At 55.3% G+C, this 23,354-nt stretch overlaps 1 protein-coding gene and 2 long non-coding RNA genes across 5 annotated transcripts; all 3 read right to left on the bottom strand.

Annotated features, from left to right (window-relative positions):
* Positions 1 to 1,297: 1,297 nt before the first annotated feature.
* LOC144585172 (uncharacterized) lies at positions 1,298 to 4,869 on the bottom strand. The gene is made up of 2 exons (XR_013539692.1): positions 3,880 to 4,869; positions 1,298 to 1,438 (listed from the first exon to the last, which is right to left on the bottom strand). It is a non-coding gene; the product is annotated as an uncharacterized LOC144585172 (long non-coding RNA).
* Positions 4,870 to 5,155: 286 nt separating this feature from the next.
* On the bottom strand, positions 5,156 to 12,708 carry LOC140702994 (uncharacterized). 3 transcript variants are annotated; one of them, XM_078382833.1, is made up of 6 exons: positions 11,202 to 12,708; positions 8,831 to 9,281; positions 7,940 to 8,623; positions 7,507 to 7,604; positions 7,305 to 7,378; positions 5,156 to 7,037 (listed from the first exon to the last, which is right to left on the bottom strand). In XM_078382833.1, exons 1-2 carry the CDS (start codon positions 11,588 to 11,590, stop codon positions 9,221 to 9,223), a joined length of 450 nt encoding a protein of 149 aa, XP_078238959.1. In that variant the 5' UTR covers positions 11,591 to 12,708; the 3' UTR covers positions 5,156 to 7,037; positions 7,305 to 7,378; positions 7,507 to 7,604; positions 7,940 to 8,623; positions 8,831 to 9,220. The 3 variants fall into 3 exon arrangements, with proteins under 3 accessions (XP_078238959.1, XP_078238958.1, XP_078238957.1); XM_078382832.1 differs by having other exon boundaries at positions 11,202 to 12,680; XM_078382831.1 differs by lacking the exon at positions 8,831 to 9,281 and having other exon boundaries at positions 11,202 to 12,681.
* Positions 12,709 to 16,126: 3,418 nt separating this feature from the next.
* Positions 16,127 to 21,768, bottom strand: LOC144585171 (uncharacterized). Its single transcript, XR_013539691.1, has 5 exons — positions 20,191 to 21,768; positions 18,798 to 19,976; positions 18,360 to 18,457; positions 18,157 to 18,230; positions 16,127 to 17,887 (listed from the first exon to the last, which is right to left on the bottom strand). It is a non-coding gene; the product is annotated as an uncharacterized LOC144585171 (long non-coding RNA).
* Between the last annotated feature and the right edge of the window lie 1,586 nt (positions 21,769 to 23,354).

Raw genomic sequence — 23,354 nt, 5'->3', positions numbered from 1 at the left:
AAGATTGGCAATCAACCCTTTGGGGAGGAAAGAGAGAGGAAAGGCAGGCTTGGCTTCCCAAAGGGAAGCCAGCCCTCTCCACCCTCCTGGTGCAAGAGGACAGGGGCCAGAGAAGTTCCTTATTTTTATTTTTATTTTTTTGGACGGCCATTCCCGAGGCTCCCTAGCACATGCCAACCAAGGCCCTTTGGGCTGGGAAACCTGGAACGTCTCCAACTTGTGGGGAAAACATGTGCGGGGAAAAAAATAAAGAAGGCTGAAACGACTCAGTCTAAAACCCTGCTCGTGTGTTTTTGGGGTCTCTCCCTGTTTCACGGAGAAAGAGCGGAAGGCAAACGCCGGGCTTCCCTCCACCTGAGCAGCCAAACAGCCTTTCACGCTTGGGGGCAGGATCCGGACCTTCTCTCACCACTACCTGGAAACAGCAAAGAGCAGGGAACGTTCGAAGGGTCCCCCCTCTCGTCTCCGGCACGGGGGTGTCCAATCACGCAAGGCTGGGAGATGATGCCGAGACAGTTCGGCTGGAAATCCTGCCCCCCAAAAAATAGCATGTTCTCAAGCCACCGCTCTCAAGCCCTGGACTTCTGGATCTTTGGCGGCGGTGGCTTTTGGTCCCTGGCATTTCTGGGGATGCAAGCCAAGACTCCTGGACATCCAGGAACCATCGTCATCAAGGGGACGAATTTTCGTGGAAACGCCACAGGGAAGAAAAGCCAGCTGGATCTCCAAGGGGATCTGGTGGCCTTTTATTTCCGGGACATTCACACCCTGCAAATCAGCTGCAGCCCTTCTTCCAGGCCTCTTAAGACCCCCCCCCCAAAAAAGGAGAAAACACGTCTAGTAGCTTTGCCTTCATCCTGGTGCGTTCACAGCTCCCTGCTTTAAACTGGTTCTCCCTGACCACATGCATCTTTTCTGCCCTCCCTTTGCCTCGACGTTTAAGCCAAGACGGATAGATTTCCCCGTAGACGCTCCTAGAACGCCAGCGTTTTGGAAAGGGCAGGAAAAGAATGGTTTTTCCGTCAATGTCTCCCGAAGCGCCAACATTTCAGATCAAGTCACCTCCCGCGTGCTTCCCAACCTCGGGTCCCCGGAGGTCCTTGGGCTATAGCGCCCAGAAATCCTGGCCGGCACAGTTAGTGGCGGAGGCTTCTGGGCGTTGTAGTCCAGGAACGTCTGAGAACCAAGGACTTCTCATTTTTTGAGAAGACAAAGTCCCCCCGCTCCAGGGCGAGAGGTAGATCTTCGTCCACATGGTTCCTTCCCCTCTGTCTCCACACAAACAGTCATTTCAAGATGCAGTTTATAAATCAATTTATTAAGGACATGAGGAAGTGTCCACGTTGGCGGTGCCACCAACCACATGCCACGGAAAGCAGGGATACTTCCAGGTAACTGCTGCCATCTTTGGACTTTCTCAGGCACCGAGTTCAGCCACCTACAAGACAGGAAGCTTGTGAGATGAACTTCTCTCTCTTTTGAGTACCCCCCCAAAACCAAAATGGTTTCCCATTTTCCAGGGTCAGAGCCCACTCCAGCACATACTGTCTGAAAAAGAGGTCAAGTAAATGGAATCCATGCATTCCCCCATGATGAGCCGGCAAAAAATACCTCGGGTGGGAAAATGGGTTGGTGGCGCAACAAACGTGGGCCTATCCCACCCAGTCCAGCTGGTTTTCTTCTGATCCAGTTCAAGGGTGTTAAAAAAATGGGGGCAAGCCCTGTTTTATACTTCTCAGCCCCAGGAGAGCAAAAAGTTCATGTTACTGAACACCTTTGAATTCCTGCCTTCAAAAACTCACCTGTGTCTAGCTTTGGCAGGCCACTGTGAAAGCAAAAGACAGAGGGGGCGTTACTGAGAATGTCAGAGGGTGAGAATTTCATATGCAATAGGGGTCTGTGTCCTATTTTCCTTCTGGCACAAAGTCCTGCAAGACTTCCGTGCCCCCACCCCAAATACATTGCATGACGTGTTACCTCAGTACAGAAAAGGAGGCCATGAATCTCAAAAACCACATGGATTTCAAGGGATCAGAAAGGGTTAATTCCATGTGTAGATTTAGGACGACTTTCCTCATTTTAAAAACCATCTGCTCATTTAATAACAGCATGTAATACCCCTTGCTCTGTTTAATGCTTAGTGATATTTAATATAAAGTTTGCAATAAATAGATCTTAACGAAAAGGGTGTAGCTTGGGCAGATAATGGAGAATGGCTTTTTCTCTCAGCCAAGATACTTGGAAATGAAAGAACAGGAGGACTGAAAGCAAAAGCCAGCAAAATATATTCTTCAGTTATCCAGTGGAGCAAAATCATCATCCTTCCCAGCTGAGAAGCCAGAAAACTCTTGGCAAGCCAGATTCGGAAAACGAGGCTTTCCGGCATACATTTGCAGCTCAGCAAGCCGAGATACTGTGGCTTCCTTATCTACAAGGATCTACTAACAAGTAGTCCTTAATTTGTATTTTGGATCATGTCCCTGTAAGATGCATGAAAGGCTGTGGGAATTCACGCCCCAACTAGCTTTTGCCTGAGACACCCCACAAAATGAGCTTCATAGATGGTCTCTTTATAAAAGAAAATATCACACTGGCTGTCTCTTATGACCTGGATGTAAATAATCATTTAATATATGGATTTATGGTACTTAAAACCTCAGGAGTGGCTGGGAGGAATCTTTGAAAATAGGAGCCTCAGAAGCTGGAGGAAGGAGACCCTTGTATAGGGCATGTATTTTTGTTGTTGTATTTTAGGGATATTTTTAAAGCCACCTTTCTAAAGCTGTGCTAGCTTCAGGGGGGTTGCAAGATTCATATAATGCTGTTGCCCCAAGGAAATGGGGTGCGGTTAGAGACCGCAGCTGGGCAATGAAAAGGGACCAGCCCCAGCTGTTGATAGTGGAGGATGCTTGGTTCTCTCTTTGAGCAGCTGCTCCCAAGCCTCCATACTTAGAAAAAAAATTTAAGAAAATTCTCTTATTCCCGTTCCCCCACTCCTGTAATGTGGTCCGGGGCCCTTTCTGACTCTGCAGACTGCAAGAGAAATTCCAGCTGCCCCCCAACCAGAAAAAAAAAGTCCCAAATAGATTTGCTCTAAATCTGAGTCAATATTCCCCCTCTCGGCTTTTGCAGAAAGCCGTTTCCCTAACTCTCAATTTTCCCTATAGAACTAAGCTAAGAAATCAGCTAAGAAATCAGGCTTTACACGCACATTCCATTAAAAAAAAGTTATTTTCTGGAATGGAAAACAGTCCAGCCTCTTTGGGGTGGGGGGAGAGGGGGGGAAAAACCCCTAACCTGGAGAGGAAAAACCAGTAACTTTGACCCCTTTTCAAGAACTAAACTCATCCCGGCTCCTTCTGAATGCAACAGAACAGCTTTGCAATTCTAAAATGACTAAGGATGAGGATGGAGAACCCAACAGTTTTTTCCTACTCTGTTATTTCTCCTCCTACAGAAAGTGCTAAAGGAAGAAACGGCGCTTCCAGGCATTGATAACTATTCTGTGTTTCCTTCCAAAGATGCTGCAGGGACAAGCCCCGTTAACTGCCCTCCCTCTCTGAAAAGCCAGCCCAAGAATCCCAGTAAATAAAACCCACCCTTCCCCGCCTCTTCCCAAGACCCCAGACTTTGAGGAGGGATGCGTGCGCTCCGGCTTTTATCTCCTTTTGCTCCACTCCTTTCTGCATCCAGACCAAGGAGAGAGCCAAGACAACACCTGGAGCAGCCCTTGGGTTTTAAAGGGGTCCCCTTCCTTTCTCCCTTGAACTATTCTGGGAGAATGAGGCTGTTGCCTTCAAAGACCCTCTTTGCTATGGACCAGAGCTGGCCTGAAAAGGAGAGTATTGGGCAAAGAAAGGAGGACTGCTCTTCTTTAACCTTTGCTTAAGGCAGTGTCGTGCTTCTCATGTTGGTCGCTTCGATGACCCTGTCCAACCATCTCATCCTCCGTCGTCCCCTTCTCCTCTTGCCTTCACATTTGCCCGACATTAGGGTCTTTTCCAGGGAGTCTTCTCTTCTCATGAGACGGCCAAAGTCTTGGAGCACAACCCAAAACAAACCCACTCAACCCCCACTCACACGTCGATTCCCAGGCGGACACGCAAGCCCATGCTTCCGGCAAGAGCGTGTGAGCATCAGCCGTGGGGCAGGCCATCAAAACAGGGGAGAAGGGGAATGGAATCTGAAAGAAAAAAGGGGAGGCGCACCCCATCTCCTGCGATCTGCAAGAAGAGAGGATGATGGGATCTGTAGTCCAACAGACTGGGGCGGGGAGAAGTTGAGGAACCAAGGAGGGTGCCCGGCTGAATCTGGTGTTGGAAGAAGGGCCTCGAGCGCGTCGGGGGACTTGTTTTCCAGGCCTCAGACCTAAGATCTCAAGCCAACCACGCAATGCTAGATTTGGGACCCAGTTTCGTGGCTTCGGACATTGAGACGTGCTCAGAGGCCCCCTTCCGCTTGTTTATGCAGCCCAAAAGGACCGGAAGAGGGGCTCAAAAGGAACACAGCAGGCTCGGAGTCAAATGCAGTTTTTTATTTATTTATTTATTTTATTTTAAGGAAAGAAAAGGAATGAGCCAACGATGGGATGGGAAAAGTGTGTTTGTCTGCCTGTCCAGATTCGGTTGAGCTCCGTCTCCCATCAAAAAAAGGCTTAGAAGTGAGTTTGGAGAGATCAAGGCAGCTTTACCAGCATCTAGTCCACAGTACGCTTGTCTTTAAAAAAGCCACTTCCCTGGAAACACCTTGTTCTTTGCACAGAAAGAAATGGAAAAAAAAGTTTGCCTTGAACTTTCTCAATGCGTTCCTGCTCCTCCGACTTCATCTGAGTTCAGGTTCCACGTCGTCCATCACAGTCAATCAACCAAAGCAAGAGGGACCTGATTCACCCCTTGGCACCTAAAAGGTCAAGAGTAGACCTTTGGTCTAGATGGCCGGGGTAGACATCTAATAAAATAAATAAAAATAAAGAAAGATGGGCCGGTCCTTTCACTGCCTCTCCGACTAAGTTTACCCCCTTGGGTTGCCCGCTTTCCTCCCCCCCCCCCGAAGGGATTTCTCTTCTTTTCTATCCTGGGGAGAAGGACCAGGAGAGGAAAGAGAGAGAGAGAGAGAGCCCAGCCAGGTGACTGGCAAGAAGACACTACACAAAACGTTTGGTTTCAAAGCACTCTTCATGTGACATTTATTTATTTCAGAAGACATCAAACGACAAAGGCACTCAGAGGCCCCTTCCCTTCTGTCCAAACTCCCTCCCACAGAAAAGACTCTTCCTCGATAGTTGATCACGTCTCTCGGTCACAGCGATGGGACCCACGTTGCAGCGCCGATCGAAGCCCACGCTCTCTTTCCTGGCTGTTCGTCCCTTCTGGCCACGTCGGGGTCAGAGTCCATCTGTTGCCACTCGGGAGGGAACGCTTCCTTCCCCGTGTGTCCAGTTTTGTCCATCGGCCACAGACGTGGCTTGAGCCAACCAACTTCCCTTCTTCTGGTCTGGAAACGGGTCCCAATTCCGCACGTCCTCTTCCACCTGCAGCTCCTTCCGGAGGGAGAAAGGGGTACCTCTTGCTCCCCTCCGCAGATTTGCCTCGGGCTCACCGTCCCGTCTCTCTTTGCACGTTTCCACCTTCTTATTTCCAGGCCTGGGGGGCTGGTCTTTCCCGAAGCAACACCACCGACGCAAAGACACGCTCTGTCCCTCGTAACGCAGTGTTCCCGGAGCGTTCCCAGAGAAGAGGTTAAGGTCGCCTCGTCTGCCGCAGGACGAAAGGAGGACTGGACTTTCCGGGACAGCAGGAGAAGGACGGGCGTTCCCCCAGGGAGCACGAAGCCCCGGCTGCTGGGCCCTCGGACTCCGAGTCGCCTTCCGTTCCTCCTCGCCGTCGGCCTCCGACGCTCAGGACCTTTTTCCTTCCCTTCTCCTCCTGGAACGTTGGTTGTTCACCTTCGCCTTCTTCCTTTCACCCCTTGCCCCGTTTCGGGCTGGACCGTCTGCTCACCGCCAGCTCCCGGGCACAGGAAGGACCTCGCTTTCGCTGATCTCCTGGTGGGGGGGCGCCATCAGCCGGTCCCTGGGAAGGGGGAGACAAGGAGAGCATTGATGAGGGGAGCCGGGCACCCCTCACCGGCAACCAGGCAGAACCCACCAACTTCTGGCCATCCCCTGGAGATGATGCCTTCCTATAAAGCAATGGTCCCCAACCTTGGGCCTCCAGATGTTCTCGGACTTCAACTCCCAGAAGCCTTCACCACCACCTCTGCTGGCCAGGATTTCTGGGAGTTGACGTCCGAGAACATCTGGAGGCCCCAAGGTTGGCGACCACTGCAGGAACTTGAAAGGTCAAAGGAGACCTGCCAGAGGGTTGTCCAAGGAACAGTCCCTCCTGTTGCTGGCCTTGGTCAAGCCAGGCTGCCCTTGATTTTTCGCCAGGCCACCCTCGGCCCTTCCTTCTCCGGGGGCTCCCTTTCCCACTGTCCGGATTCCCTGTTTCCTTAGAGGGAATTCCCTCCCGGATGCCCTTCGCGGGCTTTCCTCCGGGTCCCCTTTGAAAAGCCAGCCGGTGACCATCACCTCCCTCTCCCTTCGCCCTCGAACGTACCCCTCGCCCGGGAGGGGGGGGGTCCTTTTCTCCCCGCCCTCATGCCGAGGGTGGGGGAGCGAAGGGGGCAAGAGCCAGCTGCCCCCCTGCCCGCATGCCCAGGCCCCCGCTGGGGGGGGTTTGTGGGCTCCCTCTCGCCCACCACCCCACTTCCTCACCCACCCGCCTCCCTTGGAAAGAAACCAAAAAGCTTTTGGGTTCAAATAAATACAAGCTAATTTCATTGTAAAAAACAGGTAAAACATGAACAGGGCTATAATAGAGATGGAAAAGAAGGAGAGGGGAAGGGGGGGCCCAGGTAAGGAAAGGAAGAGATGTTGATGCTGCCGGCTCTCTTGATTGTTGTCATCGTTGTTGTCGTTGTTGTTGTCGTTGTTGTTGTTGTTGTTGTTGTTCTTCATCTTCTTCTTCGTCTTCTTCTTCTTCTTCTTGGGCCTTCTGGAAGAGAAAAGGGGAGTCCGTGAGGGTCCTGGGGAAGGGGCTGAGCCCCCACCGGGGTCCCTTCTCTGCTCTCTGTGGGGAGACCCAGCCTCCCCCCTCCCCGCTGGGCTGCCCAGCCGGGCTCGCTCTCCCCCTCCCCGACCCACCCACCCTGCCCCGTTTTCTCCTCTGGAAGGGGGCAGGGGCGGAGGTGGAGGGCACAGCTCCCTCTGGGCCCCCCTGCCCCGATGGGGAGCCGCCCCCCGAAGCCCTCGCCTTCCTGACCTGTATCCACACGCGACCGATTTTCTATGGCGCCGGCGTGCAGTCCATCGGTTCCTCCCCGGAGGCCGGCACAGCTGTGATGGAAAGAAAGAAGAGGCCCAAGTCTAGCAAACTAAGAAACCTCCCGGTGTGGGTCCCTGGGAAGGGGCTGAGTGGATGGAGACCCTAACCCTGACCCCAGCCCCCCTGCCCAAGGCCGTACCTGGAGGAGCCGAGGGTGCCTGTTTTGCCCAATGCAAGGGGAAAGATGATGGTGTCAGCCACTTTGTTTTAGCTTTTCTCTTTCCTGATGTCCTCTCCCTGCAGAAAGAGAGGGGTGGGTGGGTGGGTGGGAGGAGATCAATCCCGAGATAAGTCTGGCAGGATTTCATCCTCTAGCAAGGGAAGAGCCGTTGTCCGGCCATGGGACCTCTGCAAGGGCGGGGGCAGCTGGACTACGACGCCCATCATCCCAGACCACTGACACCCTGGCCAAGGGGGGGTCTGACCTTGGCAGGACACAGCCGCCCTCTCCCTCCATGGACAGCGGCCGACCAAGTGCCGGGGGAGATGCTTGGGCGGGGGTGTCCCTGGTCTGCTGCCCCTCCACCCGGGCCACAGGCCTCCCTCGGGACCGACGGACCGCCCGCCCTCACCTGCGCCGAGTCTTCTGCGGGGGGGCGGAAGGAGGGGTGTTGTCATCTTCGCGCTTCCGCTTTCTGGGGAGGGAAGCAGGAGGGTTGGGGGCAGAAGACACAGGGAGGGGATTCTGGGGGGCAGGAGGAAAGGGGGCAGAAGTCATGGGGAGGGGATTCTGGGGGGCAGGAGGAAAGGGGAAAGAAGTCATGGGGAGGGGATTCTGGGGGGCAGGAGGAAAGGGGGCAGAAGTCATGGGGAGGGGATTCTGGGGGGCAGGAGGAAAGGGGAAAGAAGCCATGGGGAGGGGATTCTGGGGGGCAGGAGGAAAGGAGGCAGGGGGTATTGGCACGGGATTCTGGAGGGCAGGAGATATGGGGAGAGGATTTGGTTGGGCAGGAGAGATAGGGAGGGATTGCATGGGGGCAGAAAAGAAAGGGGCAGGAGAGAAGGGGGCAGGAGACATGGAAAGAGGTTGCATGTGGGCAGGGAAGTAGGGGATAGGATTGAGACAGGTGGGGCAGAAAGGGGCAGGAGAGAAGAGGCCAGAATAAAAGGGGGCAGGAGAGACCGGGAGAAGGCGCAGCCGGTCAGGAGAGAAGGGGTTGGAGGATAGGGGGCGAGGACGACGAGGACGGGCAGGAGAGAGGCGGAGGGGGGGCACCCGACGAGGAGGACTGGCCACGGTGAAAGGTTGCCTTGTCCTGCAGAGGGAAACAAAGGTAGTGATCAGGAGAGGCCCCCCCCCAAACCTGGTTAGGCAGGAGCCAAGGAGTCCCTTGGCCCCCACCCAGGCCCATATGTCCCCCCCCCATCCACAGCCCCAGCGCTTCTGGCCTCTCTCAGGGGCCAAGAGGCTGGAGGGGGGGGACACTGCTTTGTTGGGGGGGAGGCATCGTGCCCTTCCTTACCTCTCAGGACGGGGGTCCCTCCAGGAGGCACGTGGGGCCGTGGTCTCTAGCGGCGGGAGGGTGATGGGCGGTCGCCGGGTCAGTCGGTGGGGGTCGTGGGGACGCAAGATGAGCGGCTCAGGGGGGGTGTCCTTGGGCAGCCAGCCGCAGAGCCAGAGCACGGCCCAGATGGACGCCACCAGGACCATCAGGAACGCCCGCCCGGCCGGTCCAAAGCAGGCCACCTGGCCAATCCACCACGTGATGCCGAGATTGAAGGTCACGGCCGCCGGCCCCAACAGTTTCCGCATCAACAGGGGCAGAGGGGGGTCCCTCCAGGGCCTCCCCAGGAGCAGATCCCACCACGTCAGTCTCCGGGCGTCATCCGCCAACAGCATGTCCCACGTCGTCTCATGTCGGAGGGGGGGGGACCCGATGAGGAGGTCTGGCCGGGATGGACGTTGGCCGTGCCCTGCAGAGGGAAACAAAGGCATTCTCAGTCATCAGGAGCCCCCCCCCCAATCAAATATAATCAAACAGGAGCCCAGGAGCCCCTTGGCCCCTACCCAGGCCCTTCTGCTACCCCCCCCCCCCATCCACAGGCAAGGCTCTGGAGGAGGGATGGCCTGCCTGGGGGAGGGAAGCAAGATGGGGGTCCGGAGGGGGGAGAGAGAGAGAGCCGCCAGCCCCCCATATAACCCCCCGAAGACGAGGCCAAGGACCTTTTCTCCAGGAAGAGGGGCAGCTCACCCATCGGGAGCCCCCCCACCTCCCTCCTTCTCCCTGCAGAGAAGGGGACCTTCCCTCTGGGTCGGTGGGTGGGGGGTCTCCTCCAAGCCTTTGCCCCAAGACTTTGCCCACTGCCCCCTTTTCCCATGAGGTGTGAGCAGGAATGTCTGAGTTTATTAAAGGATGCTTCCATAGCCCCCTCCCCAGACCCCTTACTCTTCTTGGTTGCTTTAAAGCACAGAAAAGCTTTTCTTTTCTCACTGAACTTGGTGTCGCTAGACCTTGTCACGGATGCACCGGCTTGCTGCTCCACTTTGAGGCTGGGGTGCATCGGCCGACCACGAATATCCTGTCTACCTAATTTCCTACTGAAATGTGTATGGTCCTCCAGGGGTGCGCGTGTCCCCCGTGGCCCTTTGTGGAGGAGACTGGTGGGAGTTCGGAGGGTGGGGGGCACCGGCCAGAAAGAGAGCCCCCTCCCAGCCAGCATATCCTCCCCCCCAAACACAACCCCTTGGGGGTCCTCCTCCAGGCTCAACCCAGGATCTGCCCTCCCCCTGGAGAGACGTGGGGGGCAGAAAATGGGGAGGAAGTATATCTATATACAAAAGATAAAATAGAAGGCTTCTACTTAGAGCAAACGATTTTTGACAAGCTTTTATTAGGTTCAAAAGAACAAAATGTATAATTATATGTTGGAAATTAAGATGCAAGATGAAATGGTTAAGGAATGTATGATTAAGTGGGCACAAAATATAGGGCATAATATTGATACTGATCAATGGCTGAAAATATGGCAAAATAATATAAAACTTACAAGACAGGTGAACTTTAAAGAGAATATATATAAGATGTTTTATAGATGGCACATGACCCCAGAAAAATTGTCAAAGATGTATACAGATGTATCAAATAAGTGTTGGAAATGTGAAACACAAGTGGGAAGCTATTATCATATGTGGTGGTCGTGTGGGGTAGCGAAACAATATTGGAAAAGAGTGCATGTAATGTTGGAACAAATATTGCTCTGTAGAGTGCCATTAACCCCAGAACTGTTTTTATTGAGTATGATACCTGAAAATATAGATAAGTCAAAGAATTATATAGTTATATACATAGTTACGGCAGCTAGAATTTTATATGCTAAAAATTGGAAAAGATCAACGGTACCGAAACAAGAAGATCTTATTGAAAAGATTCGGGAAAGAGCCGAAATGGACATTTTATCAGAAGTCATGAAGGACTATCCCTTGCAAAAGGCAACAGAAAGATGGGATCTATTTAACAAGTGGACAGAATCAACAGGCAGCTTGTGAACAGTACATATTGAAAGGAGAACTGAATCTAGAAGGCAGAAAAGAGTCAATAGAATAATTTAAAATCTTGATATGGCAATAGGTACAGAATGGATGAAAGCATGTTATTGTCTCCCCTCTTCCTCATCAATCCCAATTCCCTTTTCCTTTCTGTTAACCCTTATAAAAAATAAAAAGTACAAAAAAAAAATGGGGAGGAAGGGGCACCGTGGGCCCCCCCAGGGAGGCCAGGCTGAGGCCGAGGGGCCCCCCGGCAGGTGACCAGCGCTTCTGGCCTCTCTCAGGGGCCAAGAGGCTGGAGGGGGGCATCGCTTTGTGTGGGGGGGAGGCATTGTGCCCTTACTCACCTCTCTTGGGGGTCCCTCCAGGAGGCCGTCTTGTGTAGTGGCCGGAGGGTGATGGGCCATCGGTGGGGGTCGTGGGGACGCAAGAGGAACGGCTCAGGCGGGGTGTCCTTGGGCAGCCAGCCGCAGAGCCAGAGCACGGCCCAGATGGACGCCACCAGGGCCATCAGGAACGCCCGCCCGGCCGGTCCAAAGCAGGCCACCTGGCCAATCCACCACGTGATGCCGAGACTGATCGTCACGGCCACCGGCCCCAACAGTTTCCGCATCAACAGGGGCAGAGGGGGGTCCCTCCAGGGCCTCCCCAGGAGTACGTCGAACCATGTGAGTCTCCGGGCGTCGTCCGCCAACAGCATGTCCCACGTCGTCCAGCGGTCCATCTCGCAGTCCATGGTGGGCAGCCACGTCCAGATGACCACCGAAGGAGTCTGACCGGGACGGCCGTTCAACTGTCGATCTGTAGAACTGGAGGCGGGGCCTCCGGTGGGAGCATCTTTGGTTGCCTTAGCAACGGTGGAAGCTTCGGCCTTGGAGTGGGCGGGCCTTCGCTTAAGCCCCGCCCCTGGATGGGCACACCTGGCGGCTCTCGGGCTTCTCCACCTGGGATGGAGGAAGGTGCCCGACAACGTGCTGACCCAAGGGATGCTGCCGCCTGAGATTAAAAGGGGTGGAGCGGGTCTCCCATGCTTCGCTTCAAAGACGTGCGGGGAGCTCCTCAATGAGGTCCAGCATCATGCCCTGATTTGATGGGGGGAACCAGAACCCAGGACTCGTGGTCTTCCAATAGTGACGTTGGAAGGGGCCTCTAAAGCTCTCAAATCCAACCCCTTTCTCAATGCAGAAGAACGAGTCAAAGGATATGTGTGTGTGTGTTTGTGTGTGTAGAGGATGGCAGTAAATCCCACCCTTTTAAGGGGTGCACTTTTTTCAGCAGCTGCCTCCCCCCAACCAGGTGCCTTCCAGATGTTTCTCGGCTCCCACACCCATCTGCCCTGGCCAGCAGGATCAATAGCCGTGAATGCCGGGAGCCAAACGTCCACTCGAAGGGACTCAGCTTGGAGGATTGGGGCAATTGGGGGGGGGGGACGGAGGCTGCAGTGTCTGGAACAGGAGGGCTGCAGGAGGTCAAAGGTCATCTAATCCTGCCGTGTCCAGGGGAAGATACAGGGGAAGATGGTGCATCGTATGGCCATCGTGTGGAAAGGAGGGGCATGTCATCCTGCGGAGGTCAAATCAGAAGAACCTAAGACGAGCCCTGCTGGATCAGGCCAAGGGCCCATCTAGTCCGGCTTCCTGGATCTCACCGTGGCCCCATCAGGTGCCTCTGGAAGCGTACGAGACAATGAGAGACCGGTCTCCTGACCCCCCTCTTCCCCTCCATCTGGCATTGGGAGGGACCCTCCTTCGAAGCCTGGAGATGATACATCTCCACCCTGGCTTGTCATCTGTGATGGTCGTCTCCTCCAGGAATCTGTCCCGTCCCCTGTTGAAGGCCTCTAGATGCCAGATATCTTTAAAATCCTGCAGCATCAGCAAGGGAGAAACACAGCTGGGGGGAGAGACATTTGGCAGGGAATAGACTAATTCTGGGCCCTCCCTGGGAATCTTTTGACCTCGACTTTTTTCCTGAGAGCGTGCATTATACAAAAGTGACAAGGGGCTGCAGTGACCTTAAATAAAGCTGGCTTTTATTCGTTATATATAAGCTGCTTTGTCTCAAACATTTGGTGCAAGATTGGCAATCAACCCTTTGGGGAGGAAAGAGAGAGGAAAGGCAGGCTTGGCTTCCCAAAACGAAGGTACAATTACGAGAGAAATGCTCAAATATCTTTCAGAGGCCGGTGGGACTGGGCGCCTGGCGAGTCCAGCGGAAATGGCTGGGAACGCAGCCGCCTGGGATCACGGGCAGTATTTCTTCGAGAAGTTTTCCTCCCACCGACCGCCGGGATGGCTCAATCCGATTTGCAGTTTGCCCCAAAACCCAGGGGGAGAGGCAGGAGCCCAAACCCGTCCCCTCCCAGCGGAAGAGAAAGATGCCCCCACCAGGCAGGGCGACCCAAAGGGAAGCCAGCCCTCTCCACCCTCCCGGTGCAAGAGGACAGGGGCCAGAGAAGTTCCTCTCTTTTTTGGACGGCCATTCCCGAGGCTCCCTAGCACGTGCCAACCAAGGTCCTTTGGGCTGGGAAACCTGGAACGTCTCCAACTTGTGGGGAAAACATGTGGACTTAAAAAAAAAAAAGGCTGAAACGTGTGTTTTCGGGGTCTCTCCCTGTTTCACAGAGAAAGAGCGGAAGGCAAAGTGGAAATTCACATCCCAACTAGCTTTTGCCTGAGACACCCCACAAAATGAGCTTCATAGATGGTCTCTTTATAAAAGAAAATATCACACTAGCTGTCTCTTATGACCTAGATGTAAATGATCATTTAATATATGAATGTACATAAAACCGCAGGAGTGGTTGGGAGGAATCTTTGAAAATAGGAGCCTCAGAAGCTGGGGGAAGGAGACCCTTGAATAGGGCATGTATTTTTGTTGTTGTATTTTAGGGATATTTTTAAAGCCACCCTTCTAAAGCTGCGCTGGCTTCAGGGGGGTTGCTAGACTCATGTAATGCTGTTGCCCCAGGGAAATGGGGTGGGGTTAGAGACCGCAGCTGGGCAATGAAAAGGGACCAGCCCCAGCTGTTGATAGTGGAGGATGCTTGATTCTCTCTTTGAGCGGCTGCTCCCAAGCCTCCATATTTTAAAAAAAAATTAAGAAAATTCTCTTATTCCCGTTCCCCCACTCCTGTAATGTGGTCCGGGGCCCTTTCTGGTTCTGCAGACTGCAAGAGAAATTCCAGCTGCCCCCCCAACCAGAAAAAAAAAAGTCCCAAATAGATTTGCTCTGAATCTGAGTCAATATTTCCCCTCTCGGCTTTTGCAGAAAGCCGTTTCCCTAACTCTCAATTTTCCCTATAGAACTAAGCTAAGAAATCAGCTAAGAAATCAGGCTTTACACGCACATTCCATTAAAAAAAAGTTATTTTCTGGAATGGAAAACAGTCCAGCCTCTTTGGGGTGGGGGGAGAGGGGGGAAAACCTGGAGAGGAAAAACCAGTAACTTTGACCCCTTTTCAAGAGCTAAACTCATCCCGGCTCCCTCTGAATGCAACAGAACAGCTTTGCAATTCTAAAATGACTAAGGATGAGGATGGAGAACCCAACAGTTTTTTCCTACTCTGTTATTTCTCCTCCTACAGAAAGTGCTAAAGGAAGGAACGGCGCTTCCAGGCATTGATAACTATTCTGTGTTTCCTTCCAAAGATGCTGCAGGGACAAGCCCCGTTAACTGCCCTCCCTCTCTGAAAAACCAGCCCAAGAATCCCAGTAAATAAAACCCACCCTTCCCCACCTCTTCCCAAGACACCAGACTTTGAGGAGGGATGCGTGCTCTCCGGCTTTTATCTCGTTTTGCTCCACTCCTTTCTGCATCTAGACCAAGGAGAGAGCCAAGACAACACCTGGAGCAGCCCTTGGGTTTTAAAGGGGTCCCCTTCCTTTCTCCCTTGAACTATCCTGGGAGAATGAGGCTGTTGCATTCAAAAACCATCTTTGCTATGGACCAGAGCTGGCCTGAAAAGGAGAGTATTGGGCAAAGAAAGCAGGACTGTTCTTCTTTAACCTTTGCTTAAGGCAGTGCTGTCTTTCTCTTGCTTAAAGTCATGTTGGTCGCTTCGATGACCCTGTCCAACCATCTCGTCCTCCGTCGTCCCCTTCTCCTCTTGCCTTCACATTTGCCCAACATTAGGGTCTTTTCCAGGGAGTCTTCTCACTTCTCATGAGACGGCCAAAGTCTTGGAGCACAATCCAAAACAAACCCACTCAACCCCCACTCACACGTCAATTCCCGGGCGGACACGCAAGCCCATGCTTCTGGCAAGAGCGTGTCAGCATCAGCCGTGGGGCAGGCCATCAAAACAGGGGGAGGGGAATGGAATCTGAAAGAAAAAAAAGGAGGCGCACCCCATCTCCTGCGATCCGCAAGAAGGGAGGATGATGGGATCTGTAGTCCAACAGACTGGGGCGAGGAGAAGTTGAGGAACCAAGGAGGGTGCCCGGCTGAATCTGGTGTTGGAAGAAGGCCCTCGAGCACGTCGGGGGACTTGTTTTCCAGGCCTCAGACCTCAGATCTCAAGCCAACCACGCAATGCTAGATTTGGGACCCAGTCTCATGGCTTCAGACATTGAGACGTGCTCAGAGGCCCCCTTCCGCTTGTTTATGCAGCCCAAAAGGACCGGAAGAGGGGCTCGAAAGGAACACAGCAGTTTTTTATTTATTTATTTATTTTATTTTAAGGAAAGAAAAGGAATGAGCCAACGACGGAATGGGAAAAGTGTGTTTGTCTGCCTGTCCAGATTCGGTTGAGCTCCGTCTCCCATACAAAAAAGGCTTAGACGTGAGTTTGGAGAGATGAAAGCAGCTTTACCAGCAGCTAGTCCACAGTACGCTTGTCTTTAAATAAGCCACTTCCCTGGAAACACCTTGTTCTTTGCACAGAAAGAAATGGAAAAAAAGTTTGTCTTGAACTTTCTCAACGCGTTCCTGCTCCTCCGACTTCATCTGAGTTCAGGTTCCACGTCGTCCATCACAGTCAATCAACCAAAGCAAGAGGGACCTGATTCACCCCTTGGCACCTAAAAGGTCAAGAGTAGACCTTTGGTCTTGATTGGCGGGGTAGACATCTAATAAAATAAATAAAGACGGGCTGGTCCTTTCACTGCCTCTCAGACCAAGCTCACCCCCTTGAGTTGCCCGCTTTCCTCCCCCCCCCAAGGGATTTCTCTTCTTTTCTATCCTGGGGAGAAGGACCAGGAGAGGAAAGAGAGAGAGAGACAGAGAGAGAGAGCCCAGCCAGGTGACTGGCAAGAAGACACTACACAAAACGTTTGGTTTCAAAGCACTCTTCATGTGACATTTATTTATTTCAGAAGACATCAAACGACAAAGGCACTCAGAGGCCCCTTCCCTTCTGTCCAAACTCCTTCCCACATAAAGGACTCTTCCTTGATAGTTGATCACGTCTCTCGGTCACAGCGATGGGACCCACGTTGCAGTGCCGATCGAAGCCCACGCTCTCTTTCCTGGCTGTTCGTCCCTTCTGGCCACGTCGGGGTCAGAGTCCATCTGTTGTCCCAATTCTGCACGTCCTCTTCCACCGGCAGCTCCTTCTGGAGGGAGAAAGGGGTACCTCTTGCTCCCCTCCGCAGATTTGCCTCGGGCTCACCGTCCCGTCTCTCTTTGCAAGTTTCCACCTTCTTATTTCCAGGCCTGGGGGGGCTGGTCTTTCCCGAAGAAACACCACTGACGCAAAGACACGCTCTGTCCCTCGTAACGCAGTATTCCCGGAGCGTTCCCAGAGAAGAGGTTAAGGTCGTCTCGTCTGCCGCAGGACAAAAGGAGGACTGGACTTTCCGGGACAGCAGGAGAAGGACGGGCGTCCCCCCAGGGAGCACGAAGCCCCGGCTGCTGGGCCCTCGGACTCCGAGTCGCCTTCCGTTCCTCCTCGCCGTCGCCCTCCGACGCTCAGGACCTTTTTCCTTCCCTTCTCCTCCTGGAACGTTGGTTGTTCACCTTCGCCTTCTTCCTTTCACCCCTTGCCCCGTTTCGGGCTGGACCGTCTGCTCACCGCCAGCTCCCGGGCACAGGAAGGACCTCGCTTTCGCTGATCTCCCGGTGGAGGGGCGCCATCAGCCGGTCCCTGGGAAGGGGGAGACAAGGAGAGCATTGATGGGGGGAGCCGGGCACCCCTCACCGGCAACCAGGCAGAACCCACCAACTTCTGGCCACCCCCTGGAGATGATGCCTTCCTATAAAGCAATGGTCCCCAACCTTGGGCCTCCAGATGTTCTCGGACTTCAACTCCCAGAAGCCTTCACCACCACCTCTGCTGGCCAGGATTTCTGGGAGTTGACGTCCGAGAACATCTGGAGGCCCCAAGGTTGGCGACCACTGCAGGAACTTGAAAGGTCAAAGGAGACCTGCCACGGGGATGTCCAAGGAACTGTTCCTCCTGTTGCTGGCCTTGGTCAAGCCAGGCTGCCCTTGATTTTTCGCCAGGCCACCCTCGGCCTTTCCTTCTCCGGGGGCTCCCTTTCCCACTGTCCGGATTCCCTGATCCTTAGAGGGAATTCCCTCCCGGATGCCCTTCGCGGGCTTTCCTCCGGGTCCCCTTTGAAAAGCCAGCCGGTGACCATCACCTACCTCTCCCTTCGCCCTCGAACTTACCCCTCGCCCGGGAGGGGGGGTCCTTTTCTCCCCGCCCTCATGCCGAGGGTGGGGGAGCGAAGGGGGCAAGAGCCAGCTGCCCCCCTGCCCGCATGCCCAGGCCCCCGCTGGGGGGGGGGGTTGTGGGCTCCCTCTCGCCCACCACCCCACTTCCTCACCCACCCGCCTCCCTTGGAAAGAAACCAAAAAGCTTTCGGGTTCAAATAAATAAAAGCTAATTTCATTGTAAAAAAACAGGTAAAACATGAACAGGGCTATAATAGAGATGGAAAAGAAGGGGAGGGGAAGGGGGGGCCCAGATAAGGAAAGGAAGAGATGTTGATGCTGCCGGCTCCCTTGATTGTTGTTCTCGTTGTTGTCGTTGTTGTTGTTGTTCTTCATCTTCTTCTTCTTCGTCTTCTTCTTCTTCTTCTTCAGGCTTCTGGAAGAGAAAAGGGGAGTCCGTGAGGGTCCTGGGGAAGGGGCTGAGCCCCCACCGGGGTCCCTTCTCTGCTCTCTGTGGGGAGACCCAGCCTCCCCCCTCCCCACTGGGCTGCCCAGCTGGGCTCGCTCTCCCCCTCCCCGACCCACCCACCCTGCCCCGTTTTCTCCTCTGGAAGGGGGCAGGGGTGGAGGTGGAGGGCACAGCTCCCTCTGGGCCCCCCCCTGCCCCGATGGGGAGCAACCCTCCGAAGCCCTCGCCTTCCTGACCTGTATCCACATGCGACCGATTTTCTAAGGCGCCGGCGTGCAATCCATCGGTTCCTCCCCGGACGCCGGCACAGCTGTGATGGAAAGAAAGAAGAGGCCCAAGTCTAGCAAACTAAGGAACCCCCCTGGTGTGGGTCCCTGGGAAGGGGCTGAGTGGATGGAGACCCTAACCCTGACCCCAGCCCCCCTGCCCAAGGCCGTACCTGGAGGAGCCGAGGGTGCCTGTTTTGACCAATGCAAGGGGAAAGATGATGGCGTCAGCCACTTTGTTTTCGCTTTTCTCTTTCCTGATGTCCTCTCCCTGCAGAAAGAGAGGGGTGGGTGGGTGGGTGGGTGGGAGGAGATCAATCCTGAGACGCGCCTGGCAGGATTTCATCCTCTAGCAAGGGAAGAGCCGTTGTCCGGCCGTGGGACCTCTGCAAGGGCAGGGGCAGCTGGACTACGACGCCCATCATCCCAGACCACTGACACCCTGGCCAAGGGGGGGTCTAACCTTGGCAGGACACGGCCGCCCTCGCCCTCCATGGAGAGCGGCCGACCAAGTGCCAGGGGGAGATGCTTGGGCGGGGGTGTCCCCGGTCTGCTGCCCCTCCACCCGGGCCACAGGCCTCCCTCGGGACCGACGGACCGCCCGCCCTCACCTGCGCCGAGTCTTCTGCGGGGGGGCGGAAGGAGGGGTGTTCTCATCTTCTCGCTTCCGCTTTCTGGGGAGGGAAGCAGGAGGGTTGGGGGCAGAAGACACAGGGAGAGGATTCTGGGGGGCAGGAGGAAAGGGGGCAGAAGTCATGGGGAGGGGATTCTGGGGGGCAGGAGGAAAGGGGGCAGAAGTCATGGGCAGGGAATTCTGGGGGGCAGGAGGAAAGGAGGCAGAAGTCATGGGGAGGGGATTCTGGGGGGCAGGAGGAAAGGAGGCAGGGGGTATGGGGAGGGGATTCTGGGGGGCTGGATGAAAGGGGGCAGAAGTCATGGGGAGGGGATTCTGGGGGGCAGGAGGAAAGGGGGCAGAAGTCATGGGGAGGGGATTCGGGGGGGCAGGAGGAAAGGGGACGGAAGCCATGGGCAGGGGATTCTGGGGGGCAGGAGGAAAGGGGGCAGAAGTCATGGGCAGGGGATTCTGGGGGGCAGGAGGAAAGGAGGCAGAAGTCATGGGGAGGGGATTCTGGGGGGCAGGAGGAAAGGGGGCAGAAGTCATGGGGAGGGGATTCTGGGGGGCAAGAGGAAAGGGGACGGAAGCCATGGGCAGGGGATTCTGGGGGGCAGGAGGAAAGGGGATGGAAGCCATGGGCAGGGGATTCTGGGGGGCAGGAGGAAAGGGGGCAGAAGTCATGGGCAGGGGATTCTGGGGGGCAGGAGGAAAGGAGGCAGAAGTCATGGGGAGGGGATTCTGGGGGGCAGGAGGAAAGGGGGCAGAAGTCATGGGGAGGGGATTCTGGGGGGCAAGAGGAAAGGGGACGGAAGCCATGGGCAGGGGATTCTGGAGGGCAGGAGATACGGGGAGAGGATTCGGTTGGGCAGGAGAGATAGGGAGGGATTGCATGGGGGCAGAAAAGAAAGGGGCAGGAGAGAAGGGGGCAGGAGACATGGGAAGAGGATGCATGTGGGCAGGAAAGTAGGGGAAAGGATTGAGACAGGTAGGGCAGAAAGGGGCAGGAGAGAAGAGGCCAGAATAAAAGGGGGCAGGAGAGACCGGGAGAAGGCGCAGCCGGTCGGGAGAGAAGGGGTTGGAGGATAGGGGGCGAGGACGACGAGGACGGGCAGGAGAGAGGCGGAGGGGGGGGAACCGACGAGGAGGACTGGCCACGGTGAAAGGTTGCCTTGTCCTGCAGAGGGAAACAAAGGTAGTGATCAGGAGACGCCCCCCCCCCCAAACCTGGTCAAATCAGGCAGGAGCCCAGGAGTCCCTTGGCCCCCACCCAGGCCCATATGTCCCCCCCCATCCACAGCCCCAGCGCTTCTGGCCTCTCTCAGGGGCCAAGAGGCTGGAGGGGGGGGACACTGCTTTGTTGGGGGGGGAGGCATCGTGCCCTTCCTTACCTCTCAGGACGGGGGTCCCTCCACGAGGCACGCGGGGCCGTGGTCTCTAGCGGCGGGAGGGTGATGGGCGGTCGCCGGGTCAGTCGGTGGGGGTCGTGGGGACGCAAGATGAGTGGCTCAGGCGGGGTGTCCTTGGGCAGCCAGCCGCAGAGCCAGAGCACGGCCCAGATGGACGCCACCAGGGCCATCAGGAACGCCCGGCCGGCCGGTCCAAAGCAGGCCACCTGGCCAATCCACCAGGTGATGCCGAGATTGATCATCACGGCCGCCGGCCCCAACAGTTTCCGCATCAACAGGGGCAGAGGGGGGTCCCTCCAGGGCCTCCCCAGGAGCAGATCCCACCAGGTCAGTCTCCGGGCGTCATCCGCCAACAGCATGTCCCACGTCGTCCAGCGGTCCATCTCGCAGTCCATGGTGGGCAGCCACGTCCAGATGACCACCAAAGGAGGCTGACCGGGGCGGCCGTTCAACTGTCGATCTGTAGAACTGGAGGCGGGGCCTCTGGTGGGAGCATCTTTGGTTGCCTTAGCAACGGTGGAAGCTTCGGCCTTGGAGTGGGCGGGCCTTCGCTTAAGCCCCGCCCCTGGATGGGCACACCTGGCGGCTCTCGGGCTTCTCCACCTGGCATGGAGGAAGGTGCCCGACGACGTGCTGACCCAAGGGATGCTGCCGCCTGAGATTAAAAGGGGTGGAGCGGGTCTCCCATGCTTCGCTTCGAAGACGTGCCGGGAGCTCCTCAATGAGGTCCAGCATCATGCCCTGATTTGATGGGGGGAACCAGAACCCAGGACTCTTGGTCTTCCAATAGTGACGTTGGAAGGGGCCTCTAAAGCTCTCAAATCCAACCCCTTTCTCAATGCAGAAGAACGAGTCCAAGGATATGTGTGTGTGTGTTTGTGTGTGTAGAGGATGGCAGTAAATCCCACCCTTTTAAGGGGTGCACTTTTTTCAGCAGCTGCCTCCCCCCAACCAGGTGCCTTCCAGATGTTTCTCGGCTCCCACACCCATCTGCCCCGGCCAGCAGGATCAATAGCCGTAAATGCCGGGAGCCAAACGTCCACTGGAAGGGACTCAGCTTGGAGGTTTGGGGCAATTGGGGGGGGGGACGGAGGCTGGAGTGTCTGGAACAGGAGGGCTGGAGAAGGTCAAAGGTCATCCAATCCTGCCGTGTCCTGGGGAAGATACAGGGGAAGATGGTGCATCGTATGGCCATCGTATGGAAAGGAGGGGCATATCATCCTGCGGAGGTCAAATCAGAAGAACCTAAGACGAGCCCTGCTGGATCAGGCCAAGAGCCCATCTAGTCCGGCTTCCTGGATCTCACCGTGGCCCCACCAGGTGCGTCTCGGAGCACACGAGACAATGAGAGACCGGTCTCCTGACCCCCCTCTTCCCCTCCATCTGGCATTGGGAGGGACCCTCCTTCGAAGCCTGGAGATGATACATCTCCACCCTGGCTTGTCATCTGTGATGGTCGTCTCCTCCAGGAATCTGTCCCATCCCCTGTTGAAGGCCTCTAGATGCCAGATGCCTTTAAAATCCTGCAGCATCAGCCAGGGAGAAACACAGCCGGGGGGGGGAGAGATATTTGGCAGGGAATAGACTAATTCTGGACCCTCCCTGGGAATCTTTTGACCTCGACTTTTTTCCTGAGAGTGCGCATTATACAAAAGTGACAAGGGGCTGCAGTGACCTTAAATAAAGCTGGCTTTTATTCGTTATATATAAGCTGCTTTGTCTCAAACATTTGGTACAAGATTGGCAATCAACCCTTTGGGGAGGAAAGAGAGAGGAAAGGCAGGCTCGGCTTCCCAAAATGAAGGTACAATTCCGAGAGAAATGCTCAAATATCTTTCAGAGGCCGGCGGGACTGGGCGCCTGGCGAGTGCAGCGGAAATGGCTGGGAAAGCCGCCGCCTGGGATTACGGGCAGTATTTCTTCGAGAAGTTTTCCTCCCACCGACTGCCGGGACGGCTCAACCCAATTTGCAGTTTGCCCCAAAACCCAGGGGGAGAGGCAGGAGCCCAAACCCGTCCCCTCCCAGCGGAAGAGGAAGATGCCCCCGCCAGGCAGGGTGACCCAAAGGGAAGCCAGCCCTCTCCACCCTCCCGGTGCAAGAGGACAGGGGCCAGAGAAGTTCCTCTTTTTTTTGGATGGCCATTCCCGAGGCTCCCTAGCACGTGCCAACCAAGGTCCTTTGGGCTGGGAAACCTGGAACGTCTCCAACTTGTGGGGAAAACATGTGCGGGGAAAAAATAAAGAAGGCTGAAACGACTCAGTCTAAAACCCTACTCGTGTGTTTTCGGGCTCTCTCCCTGTTTCACAGAGAAAGAGCGGAAGGCAAAGGCCGGGCTTCCCTCCACCTGAGCAGCCAAACAGCCTTTCACGCTTGGGGGCAGGATCCGGACCTTCTCTCACCACTACCTGGAAACAGCAAAGAGCAGGGAACGTTCGAAGGGTCCCCCCTCTCGTTTCCGGCACGGGGTTGTCCAACCACGCAAGGCTGGGAGATGATGCCAAGACAGTTCGGCTGGAAATCCTTCCCCCCAAAAATAGCATGTTCTCAAGCCACTGTTCTCAAGCCGTGGACTTCTGGATCTTTGGTGGTGGTGGCTTTTGCTCCTCGCATTTCTGGGAATGGAAGCCAAGACTCCTGGACATCCAGGAACCATCGTCATCAAGGGGACGAATTTTCGTGGAAACGCCACAGGGAAGGAAAGCCAGGTGGATCTCCAAGGGGATCTGGTGGCCTCTTATTTCCGGGACATTCACACCCTGCAAATCAGCTGCAGCCCTTCTTCCAGGCCTCTTAAGACCCCCCCCCCAAAAAAGGAGAAAACACGTCTAGTAGCTTTGCCTTCATCCTGGTGTGTTCACAGCTCCCTGCTTGAAACCGGAACCCCGACCACATGCATCTTTTCTGCCCTCCGTTTGCCTCGACGTTTAAGCCAAGACGGATAGATCTCTCCGTAGACACTCCTAGAACGCCAGCGTTTTGGAAAGGGCAGGAAAAGAATGTTTTTTCCGTCAATGTCTCCCAAAGCGCCAACCTGGGCATTTCAGATCAAGTCACCTCCCGGATGCTTCCCAACCTCGGCTCCCTGGAGGTTCTTGGGCTGTAGCGCCCAGAAATCCTGGCCGGCACAGTTAGTGGCGGAGGATTC

This window comes from Pogona vitticeps, chromosome ZW-PAR (assembly GCF_051106095.1).
Source record: "Pogona vitticeps strain Pit_001003342236 chromosome ZW-PAR, PviZW2.1, whole genome shotgun sequence".
Taxonomy (NCBI): domain Eukaryota; kingdom Metazoa; phylum Chordata; class Lepidosauria; order Squamata; family Agamidae; genus Pogona; species Pogona vitticeps.
This window is presented reverse-complemented; position numbering and strand designations above follow the sequence as displayed.